General features: G+C 57.9%; 1 protein-coding gene across 1 annotated transcript; it reads left to right on the top strand.

Moving 5' to 3' along the window:
• The first annotated feature begins 6,557 nt into the window (after positions 1 to 6,557).
• Positions 6,558 to 7,810, top strand: POU4F3 (POU class 4 homeobox 3). The gene is made up of 2 exons (XM_021543095.1): positions 6,558 to 6,677; positions 6,950 to 7,810. The coding sequence occupies exons 1-2, from the start codon at positions 6,558 to 6,560 to the stop codon at positions 7,808 to 7,810; spliced, it is 981 nt and encodes a 326-aa protein (XP_021398770.1).
• The last annotated feature ends 3,374 nt before the right edge of the window (positions 7,811 to 11,184 follow it).

Below are 11,184 nucleotides of genomic sequence, written 5' to 3'. Positions count from 1 at the left end.
ACTTCTTTGGGGGAAAGCGGGTGTGTGAAGGGGGATTTATGTGTGAGTAACATGTGTACAGGTTTGGTCTAGGTCAGAGCCCAGAGGAATCTTCCAAGTGTCTCAGTGCTCTGGAACCGAATGTGTTGAGACAGGTAAATGGATGGGGGAGGACAGAGGGTGGAGGGGCTCCAGTAAAGGCTGTTGGACAGGTGTGGGGGAGCTCAAAGGTTAACAGAAGCTGGAGGAATCTACAGTCCAGGGTGGGTTCCCAGTCCCTTGCAGGTTTGCAGTGTTCTGGACTGTTGGATACAAGTCCTGGCAGGACACACCTGGCTCCTTTGTGGGTTGGGGTGAAAACTAATGTGTTCTGTTAATACCTTTATTTTTGGTCTTTGGCCCTTCCACCAGCTCCTGTTATTCCCTCCTGCAGCCTCTCCCTGTACCTGCTGTGCCCAGGTGCTCAGGGTGATATAAAATACGTGTTTCTCTTCTGTTTGCTGAAGAGCCTTTCTATGACAAGCCCATGGCTTTGAGACATCTCAGGGCCAAGAGTTAAACTTTGGAATCTGCCCCAGACCCTTTCCCTGGAAAAAGGATGTACAAAAAATTGGAAGGGGAGTAGCATTTGTGTGTGTGTGTGGCTTTGGATGTATTTTTTTCCCCCAGCCATTCCAGATGTGATCTGAGAGTTCCCTGAGCACAGCAGCAGCGTTCAGCAGGGAGGGACAGCTCTTGCCACAGCCCTGGGCCACAATCCTGCCAGGAGCCCCTTGGGAGGAAGAAAACGTCTGCAGGAACTATTTGAAGGGAGCAGTCACATGAAGGTAAATTGTTGGTGTAATTGTCAGGCCAAGCATCTCTTTGTTGTCTCTAGTCGAGGCTGTCTGGAATACAGCATTAGCTTCTGGAGAAGGTTCCCAAAGGTGACAATCTAATTTTAACTTATCTCTGGAAACGGAGGACCCAGTTCTGTCCTCTGGAGCAGGTTGTGTAACACGTCTGGGCCTTTACCGATGAGATCACTGATAAAAGGGGCTTTCAAAAGGGAAAAATAAGTTTGGTGTTTCTCTGGAGGTTTTCATATGCTTCCACCACTTTATTCCACAGCAGACTTATAACTGTGATGATCAAAACCTAAATTCATAAACTGGAGCTCTTTCTTTCTCTCCAGGATCATTCCACGGACAATTTCCAATGGCTGTGAGGAAATCTCAGGCTGATCTGGGTGCAGGGAGGCAGGCAGGGCTGACAGGGCTGAGGTGAAACCTCATGTGCCAGGTTACCAGGTGCCTCTTCACCTGGAGCTTCCCCCTTTTTCCCACAAAACATCCGTTTTTTTTTCCACTACTTTTTCATGGCATATGGAAAACGCGGTTTTTGTCAGGAACATCTCTTGTATTTGAGGTTCAGAAATATGTTTTACCTGGCCATTTCACCTTCAGCCCGTCCAGAGCCCATGACAGGGGCTGTCACCCCTCGGTGGAGGTGAGGGACCAGAGGGACCCCAGCAGGAGCAGTGACCTGCCAGTGCAGCAGGTCCTGTGCTGGCTCTGGGTGCCCGGGGACAGGGGCCTCCTCGGGGTCACTTTTCTGGGAGCCGGGCTCAGCCGGGCAGCCCGGGGGTGTCCTGACCCCGTCCCGGCCCCGGGGACAGCCCAGACTGCCAGGGCTGGGGAAAAGCCCGGGCGTGGGGGCACCAGCATCGCCCCCGGCTCAGGGCTTTGGCTGCTCTGCTGTGTTCATTTCTCTTTAGGAGCCGAATTCCTTTTGTGCCTCATCTTGCCGAGCCTCGGTGGTGTGGCAGGGAGCTGCTGGAGCAGCCTGCGTGACGTGGGAGTTAAATATAGCCCGTCCTGCGCCGGCAGCCTTAAACACTCCTGCCAGTGATTTATTTAAACACTGATCAATTATACATTTCTTTAGTAATTCATGTGAAAATTATTTGAAGTCAACATCACATACCTCTCTCTGCGTGCTCTGTCGTGGTGAAAGCTCTGTCAGACACTTCCATCCACTCTTCCCTTTAGCTGCTTCCTGTGACTTTGGGTTACCTGCGGGTCGCAGAGGGGCGAGGGGGGCTCCTGCAGCAGGCTCACTCCCAGCTGCTGGTGTGGGAGCCCAGAGGGAGCCAACTCTGGCTTTGAGCAGCCGGGCTCTCCCTGCCTCTGGGAGCAGACTGCGCCTTCCCTCTGCCCGCGCTTCCCGGGACGCCCTGGCCAGCCCTGTCCGTGCCCCTGGCTGTGGGAGTGGGTGTGAGGATGCAGAGGGGCTGCTCCGGGGCACTGCAGGGCCTAGGTGCTCGTGCTCCCACTCTTCTGGCACCTTTGCAGGGCAGGGAACAAATACCCTTCACTGAGTTAGAGGGTGAGACTGGGGGCAGTCCAGCATGTCAGTGTTGTTCTTCTGTCCCCCCAAGATTGCCCTGAGAAGATACAGCTGTTTCACTTGTTGATTAGCAAAAACATTAGGAGACCTACTGTTTCAGGACATGAATAATTAATGTTTGTTCCTCATTAACTTCTTTGTGGCAGAGTCCTGTTAGATGCATTTAGATGTATTTCTAGAATTAGGAGCAAATACAACCAGATGCCTGGCAGCTGAGTGTTCTGTTCCACCCGAGGAAAGCACTGCCCCATTGCTCCCATCCTCTCTGGCAGGAAGGGGAGAGTTTGTTCTGATCAAGGACTGATGCATCCTTTACTGCAACTTTCATTTCAGTGAATGATACAAGTAAAAAATTCTATAGTTCATGTGTACTACAAGTGATTAAAGGAAGCCCCTCCCAAGAGAGTGGCCACCTGTTTTCCTGGGATCTCAAAACAAAACCCTGCTTCCTGAAAAATTCAAAACTAAGTTGATAGCTTTCCACCTGCTGCTGCTGGACAAGGCTGGTTATCCTGCCCCCGTCATCCAGCAGAGCAGAGCTGCAGCACAGCTTCAGCACTTCTTGTGCTGTAGTATGGCCACAATGCTCTGCTTTGGGGTTTGGTCTGGGACTAACACCTACAAACACTTGCTCAGCCCCTGGAGCCACCTGTGCCAAGGACGTGCCTGAGAGCCCTTCTGCAGCTGGCAAAGCTCTGCCTGGGCTTCAGTTATAGAGGAAGAGAGAAAGCACTTCCTACCTAATCTGAAGCGATGCACAGACCCCAGATGCTTCCCCCTCCCTCTCCTCGGAAGGAAGTTCAGCACTGGCCCAAGGCTGAGTCCCTCCTGAGCTCTCTGGTGGGTTTGTGCAGGGTGGCCCTCGCTGTGCAGACCTGCAGGTGCTCCCTGTCTGCAGAGGAAGCCCATCCTTGCTGTGATGCCACTGGCAGCTGTTCTCTTTGAAACACTTTCCATCCCATCCCCACCTGTGTTAAAAACTCCCCGGAGTGATGGGGTTCCCGCCCTGGTCCCTCCCTTTAACCCTCCAAGTTCTTCTGCAGAACTCCCTTTCAGGCCCCATGGTACCACGCAAGGCACAGCCCGACCTCGAGCTGCTGTCCCTGAGCCATGCTTCCAGACCTGCAGTGGAACAGGCTCCACAAAAGCAAGAGCTCTGGAGGACACTGGAGACCCAGAGGAAGCATCAGTACCAGACTCTTTCCTTTGGAAGCCTGACACTGCCTCAGTGACAGACAGCTCCTGTAACTTAGCAACTTTTTTTGTGCTCTGCTAAGGTGGGTTCTTCAATCTCCTTAATGAATAAGAGAATCAGGCCAGGTAATTGATGCTTGGCCATTTAGCTGATGAATAATTGACTGGGTAACTCGAGATATTTCCTCGATCAGATTGTGCAGTGGAACAGCCATATCATCCGGGGTGCAGCATGGCTCACAAATTAGGGGCGCTGGAAATGTGCTGTGCAAGCTCAGGTCTAGAGGAACCTTCCAGAGTCAGCTCTAGTCCTCTTCCTCCTCATGGGCCAGGCCCATGAGCTCAAGCAGTGGGCCCATGGAACCTCCTGAGGTCCAGCAAAGCCTGGTGATGATCCCTTCTAACACAAACCGTCCCCTGATTCTGTGATTTTGGTAACTGGCTGCATTGTCGCAACAGAAATTATCACATAAATCTTGACGCAGGTCTGGAAGCTGGGTTTCTTTTCCAGATCCGCAGTGAGACAAACACAAGGGCACAGCAATGAGACTTGGCCAGGCCTTGAGGTGAGCTGGGGAGGGGAGCAAAGCCTCCAGAGCAGGAGCAGCAGGGGTAAGGTGCAGGGAGGTGTCCCTGTGTGAGCTGTGTGTGCTTTAGCTGCCCCACAGGCAAACCCTGCAGCAGCCTCCTCCAGAGGAACTGGGCATGTGGTTGTTCTGAACAGCAGCTGAAGAACATTTAAAGAGACGACTTTTGCCAGCTTTGTGACTGTAACACACAGTGCTGTGCCCAGCCCACGGCAGAGAGGGTACCAGCATGAATTGGGGATTAAATAACTCATGGTTTTATTTCAAACTTCCCAGGAAACTTTCACAGGACATCAGTCCTGTGTCAGCATGTAATGCGTATTTTTTTAAACTAAATGGAGTTCACACAATGAAACCTAGAGTCTATTGGCACCACTCTGTGATGAGCTTTGAATTAAGATCTAAATAAGAACAGAATATTTTGATGTATTAGGAAAATCGATAACAATCCATGAACTGACAAAGGATAAAATAGCACATGCTTTTAATCTGACTTTTGCCTTCAGATTTCCAATGAGCCACCAGCAATGTTTCATCAGGGTATGGGTTTGGGTTTTTTCTTCCAGAAATGCCATTAATTATTTACCAGTAAGTGAATGATCTCTGAAATCTATTGCAGTGACACCTCTGAGTCTGCAGACAGTTTCTGATGGCAAACCATCTGGGCTCCTTTAACTCGTTATTGTTTATCCTTTGGACTCCTCTCCCCTGGCTGTAAGGTGTAACGGCAGCAGACAGGGCCAGGAGCATCAATATTTTACAGCATTAATTAAGGGGAGCTCAGCAGCTGCATTGCCCAGCCCGGCTGCCAGTGGGAGGGGAGGGGAAGGCCGGAGAGGTGTCCGGGGTGGGCTGGGAGAGGGACCCCTAAGCTGTGAAGCAGCCCCGAGCCCAGCGTGGCAGTCCCGCGGGTGATGCAGTGAACGTTTGTGCAGACCGGCAGGAGGAGCGTGCGGGGCCCCCGGCAGGTTCTCCTCACTTGGGAGAGAATGAAGCAACAGCAGAGACACGGAAAAAGCTGCCAATTGTGCGAGCACCCTCGGAGCCGGGCCCAGGGAGCCGGACTCTGACGAGCAGGCGCTAGTCGGGTTCTGCATCCACCCTTCACATCTCCTCGTTTACTGGTGTTAACAGACAGCGCTAAATAAAGGGAGGGTTAAAACCAAAACAAAACAAAGGCCTGAAATTTATCCCTCTATTAATTACTTCCAGCAAGCAGGGCCGCCTTTAAAGCGGTGCCACTTCAGATAAAACTTTCATGCAGCTATTTAGGGCCTCTGAAATATAAATGATTTCCTTTAAATGTTTTATCATAAATCAGGGCAGGCAGCTTCGCCACGACGCGCCGGTTCCCCATGGTAGGAGGGAGCTGCTCGCCCGGCCCGGCCCGGCGGCGGACCCCGGGCGGGGCGGGAGCGGGGCCGGGGCGGGGCGGAACGGTTCGGAACGGTTCGGAACGGTTCGGGAGCGGGGAGGGCCGGGGCGGGCGGAGCAGGCCGGCCCCGCTGCCGGCGCTGTCCGCGGTGCTGCGCCCCTCGCTCCGTCCGCCGAGCCGCTCCCGCCCGGCCGGGCCGGCCCGCGGTCAGAGCCGCTTCCAGCCCGAGCCGGTCCTTGATCCTTGATCTTGGCCCGGGGCGTGTTTCCCAAAGGAACCCGTTTCACCACAGCAGGACCGTTTCTTTTCTCTGCCCACGATCAGTCAGTACGTTTGTCAGAAACCAGACAGCAGCTCCTTCGGCTCTTGGTCCGTATTTACCGAGGCTTATGACATTTGGAAACCTTAAATCTCGGACTAGGTTTTATTTTTGCTTAAGAACTTCGGATTTTGCAAAATATTTGCATCTCTAGTGCCTCAAAGTGCAGTAATGTCTGAAGACGTGTGAAGATTGGGAGAGCAAAAATGGAAGGGCCGCTCAGTAATAGAGCAATGCCAACTTCAGAGCCGCTCCCCGGGGGTGGCTGTGTGGACGACGGCCCCTCTGCTCCAAACGTCAGCCCGCGGGTTTTGCCCACGGAGAACCGCCCGCTCCTCCCCTCTCCCCGCGGGACCTGCAGCCGAGGGAAGAGCGGGGCTCGAGCGGGAGCGGCCCGGGGGCCGCGAGTCGCTGCCGGCATTCGGACCCCGCCACGGCGCGCCCGAGCCCGGGCGGGGGCTGAGGGCGGCGGGGCGGGCCCGGAGGGTCTCGCCGGGGCACCGGGGGTCTCGCCGCCCGTGCCCTGCCCGTCCTGCGGGCGCATCACGCGTGCGCGGCCCGTGCGGGCGGGCAGCGTGTAAGATGAGTGCGGGAGCGCGGCGGGGGCGGGCGCCGGCGGAGCTCTGCCACCGAACACCGCCGGCTCGGGCAGTGCCGCGGGCAGACGCAGCCCCGCGCCCATGCCCGGGGCCTCCCGCCCGCGGGCCGCGCCGAGATGATGGCCATGGACGCCAAGCAGCCCTTCGCCGTGCCCGCCGCCCTCCAGGAGCCCAAGTTCCCCAGCCTGCACGCCGGCAGCGACGCGATGCGCAGAGTTTGCCTCCCGGCCCCGCAGGTACGTGGATGCAGCGCAAGTACCGCTCCGAGCCACATTTTCTGACAGGCACCGGGTTAATGTTTTTTTCATGTCGACAGCCCCGTCGCGCGTCGCGGCTCCGCGCCCCCCCGTGCCCGCCCCTGATCCGCTCCATGCGGAGCGGGGCCACTGTCTTCCTATTAATTTTTATGACCTGAGCTCCGGGGAGGACCCGCGGTGCCGGGGCCGGTTTTTCAGGCGGAGATGACAGAATTCCCCACTGACCTCGCCATGCGTGCTCTTGCTCGCAGCTGCAGGGCAATATATTTGGGAGCTTCGATGAGAGCCTGCTGGCCCGCGCCGAGGCGCTGGCGGCCGCGGACATCGCCCCCCACGCCAAGGGCCACCACCTCCACCCGCACTTCAAGCCGGACGCCGCCTTCCACGCCATGAGCGGCGTGCCCTGCGCCGCCGCCGCCCTCCCGCACCCCGCCGCCCTCGCCGCCCATCCGCACCCGCTCCCGCACCCGGCGCTGGACGGCGGCGACCTGCTGGAGCACCTCTCGCCGTCGCTGGCCGTGGCGGGGCTGGCCGAGCCCCCCGCGCTGCCCGCCCCGCTGCCGCCGCCGCCGCTGCCCGCCGCCGCCGCGGGACCCCTGCCCGTGCCCGTGGGCGCCCCGGGGGCTCCCGCGCCCGCCGCGGACCCGCGGGAGCTGGAGGCGTTCGCCGAGCGGTTCAAGCAGCGCCGGGTGCGGCTGGGGGTGACCCAGGCCGACGTGGGGGCGGCGCTGGCGGCGCTGAAGCTGCCGGGCGTGGGCTCGCTCAGCCAGAGCACGATCTGCCGCTTCGAGTCGCTGACGCTGTCGCACAACAACATGACGGCGCTGCGGCCGGTGCTCCAGGCCTGGCTGGAGGGCGCCGAGGCCGCCCGGCGCGCCCGCCCCGCCGGCCCCGACCCGCCGCCCGGCGCCGAGCGCAAGCGCCGGCGGACCTCGATCGCCGCGCCCGAGCGGCGCTCGCTGGAGGCGTACTTCGCGCTGCAGCCTCGGCCCTCGGCCGAGAAGATCGCGGCCATCGCCGAGAAGCTGGACCTCAAGAAGAACGTGGTGCGCGTCTGGTTCTGCAACCAGCGCCAGAAGCAGAAGCGCATGAAGTACTCGGCGGTGCACTGACGGCGCGGCCCCGTAGACCCTGGGACAGGACGGGACGGGACGGGACGGGACGGGACGGGACGGGAGGGGACGGACCGCCCTGAGCGCCCCCCGCCCCGCCCCGCCCCGGCCCACCCCGGCCCGCCGAGCCAGCCCGGGACAGAAAGCCGGCGGGGCGCGGAGCCGGGGCGCGGAGCCGGGGCGCGGAGCCGGGGCGCGGAGCCGGGGCGCGGAGCCGGGGCGCGGAGCCGGGGCGCGGAGCCGGGGCGCGGAGCGGCGCCACCGCAATTCCGCGGTCCCCGAGCTGCGCTGGCGGCGGACGAGGCCGCCGGGGCGCGCCCCGGGCAGAGCCGCTCCCGCTGCGCCCCGCCGTCCCACCCCGCCCCGCTCCCTAATAAAGGTTTATTTTTCAACCCGCTGCGACGTGTCGTTCCTCGCCGTCCCGTGCCGCAGCGCCGACGGGAATACCCGAAATAACCTGCAAGAGCAATCGCACCCTCAATAAACGCCCCTCAGCGCGGCGACGCCCCGGGACACAGGACCGGGCTTCGCCCCGCCGGGCCCCGCGCCGCCACCGGCCCCGGGGAAACGGAAACAGCCCTCCACCAAGTCCGATGCCGGGTTCGTTTCTGAAGGTGTTCAGGACGGGGAAAGGGCTTTTATTTGCGATTCCCAGAAGCACCTTAACGATTAAAGATTAATGTTCGAAGCGTGAGCCTCTTCTGGATATTCCACTTTAGCATTTCAATGAGTGACAAACATCGAACTTGAGAACTTGGTCTCATCCTCCTCCCCCGTCAGGAAACGATCTCACGAATTCACCTTTTCCTTGAGGGTAACTCTTCCTCGAACCGCGTTTTCCCAACCATCATCAGTGATTTTCCCCCAGTCAAATGTCCTTTAACAAAAAAAATGCCCTTATGCCATTATATTATATTGTGGGCTCTGAAAATTTAGAATAAAGGCGACGCAACAATAATTGCCTTCCGCACTCTAAAGAAGGCAACTCCGACGGCATCTTCCCCCGCAGCTGCGGGCTCCAGGCCCGTGTTTTTACAGGTAGGATGTGCCTTTATCTCTTCCCTCGTTCTCTGGGAGCTGCCCCCGCCTCGCCCCGGGCTGGCCCCGCGGCCGGGTGCCGGAGGAGCGGGCACGGCCGCTCTGGACCGGGGATCGGCGGCGGGAGCGGGCGCGGGGCCGGGAGCCTTTCCTGGCACGGGAATGGAGATCCAGCCCAGATCCCAGGCGGTGCCACTGCCGCGGGGCACCGCAGCCTCACGTCTTTGTGTTCAGCAGAAATAACCGCTAGCGCTGCCCTCCGTCCTCCCCGGCTCGGGTTAAGCCCAGTCTGAGCCTCGCCGGGCCCTCGCTCGGACCGGCAGTGCAGGACACCCTCACGGCTCCACGGCCACCACCTCTGTCCCTGCACACCCGCAGAAGGGAGATCGGATCGGGCTTGTTCCTACAACGGCAACGGGATCACGGCTGTTTCTCCTGTGGCTGTTCTTGTGTTGCCTATCTTTGCAGGTTTGAAGGTTTCCGCGTTTGTCCCTTTTGCGCAGCTCTGGATAGTGCCTTAAAGAAGTAAAACAAATCCTAAACGAACTTTCCCAAACCCGCAGCTACTGTCCCACAGAGCAGCTCCTCTGAGCTCCTCCTCACCTCCAACAGGTTCACCAGGGACACCTTAAGCCCCTTGACCTTTTGGCTCACCCTCCCTCCCTCCCGGCTCCTTTTGTCCCGGCAGTGCTCCGGGGGCTCTGCCCAGGTTTCACATACAGGACCTGATCGCTTCGTTTGAGATTTACTTTGGAGATCAGGTATGTCCTGGTTGGTCATCACGGGTGCCTTAGTCTGCCACTGGGGCTGGCTCGCAAAGCTCAGGTGCTCTGGGGTAAAGCCACTGTGATACGGGAAGCTCATCTCGTCTTCCTGGAGCGGGGGATGAATTTCTCTCAGCCTCGGCGGAAGAGTTCGGAACCGATATTTAATGCTGAAGAAGCACAAAGAAGCTGCCCACGTTTTCCCTCAGGATAACGAGCAGCGCCCCGGAGCCTGTAAGCATCGCCAGCAGGCGATGGGAGGCAGGACAGAGTCAGCGCTTGGAATTCCGCGTTTGTGAGGAGCTGCCACCACATCACAGCCCCCCACTCTCTGCTGCCTCATCTGTCTCTCCAGGTGTCTGGGGATCAGGACTCACAATTTCCTTGGAGGGCTAGGGCTCCTTGTCCTGGGCAGTAGGTCTGTGGGATCCACCTGGGACACTCGATTCTTCAAAACACACCCCATGCACCATTTTACCATCTCCCACAGGTAAAATGAAAAATGCAAGTGAAATTTGCTGAGATAGGGAATTCCCTTTCAGTGACAGCTCAGATAAAGGGGAAATGGAAACCTGCTGAAATAGGAAATACCCAGTACACGTGTGAGAGACTCAGCAGGCAAACTCCCTGTCTATGGTTTCTGAACCACTAACGATTGATTTATTATTTTTTCCCCATTCCACCCTTGTTCCTTAATATCCTGCTCTCTGTCTCCCGGGACCTCTGCACAGGAGATGAAAGCACAGAAAACCAAACAAGCCATTGGCACTGCTCACTCAATTGATTTTTACACAAAATTTGCCTTCATGCACAAAGGATGGAAAAATGATCCCATTAATAATGAATAACATAAACAAATGCAGGGAGGAAATCAATAGCAGCACATCTGATAACACAAGGGGGCTGGGGGGAGGTCCTAGATGTACAAAAGCATGTGTGAGGAGGAGGGAGAAGAGAGGAGAGAAGGCTCAGGGGCTTGGGGGGTTCGGGAGCAAGGCAGCAGGTGCTGTGGTGCAGGTGGAATAGCGGATGGCCTGGCAGGAGCACGTGTGTGTGTGTGTGTGTGTGTGTGTGTGTGTGTGTGTGTGTGCACACGTGTGCATGCGTGTGAGTGGGTGTGTGCATGTCCTCATCAGGGCAGGGTCCAGCCACCCATGTCCTGCAGGCTGTCCACGTCCTGTGGGAGCAGCAGGATCTGCTGAGGCTCCTGGCTTGCCGTAGAGCCGAGCCCATGCTCATGATGGCACTAGAAGGTCCAAGGAGTAGCCACTGGCAAGGAGAGCTGGGGCTGGAGCTGCTTTCCCAGAGAAAACTGGATTTCAGCTGCAAAATTCCAAACTTCCCATCCCCTTTTCCTTCCCATGTTCTGCCCTCAGTGTTTCCCTTCTCCTGAGTTTTCAAGGACATCTGTCCTCCAAGGAGACACATTCATTTTCAGATGAAAAATGTTCCTAGGACAGTGGATTCTGCTGCTGCCCAGGATTTGCTCCAGGCCCTGGGCTGGGAACCGTGGTCCCCACGGTCTGCAGCTGGGGGAGCTGGGACTCCGGGATAAGAGACTGCCAGGGTGCA

Source organism: Lonchura striata, chromosome 15, assembly GCF_046129695.1.
Source record: "Lonchura striata isolate bLonStr1 chromosome 15, bLonStr1.mat, whole genome shotgun sequence".
Classification (NCBI taxonomy): domain Eukaryota; kingdom Metazoa; phylum Chordata; class Aves; order Passeriformes; family Estrildidae; genus Lonchura; species Lonchura striata.
Note: the sequence above shows the minus strand (reverse complement) of the source record. Positions and strands in the feature narration are given on the sequence as shown.

Bases quoted from the DNA above. Each gene is read 5' to 3' on its own strand.
- POU4F3 (XM_021543095.1), top strand. From the start codon at position 6,558: ATGATGGCCATGGACGCCAAGCAGCCCTTCGCCGTGCCCGCCGCCCTC. The intron at 6,678-6,949 runs GTACGTGGATGC...TCTTGCTCGCAG, and splicing joins TTTGCCTCCCGGCCCCGCAG to CTGCAGGGCAATATATTTGG.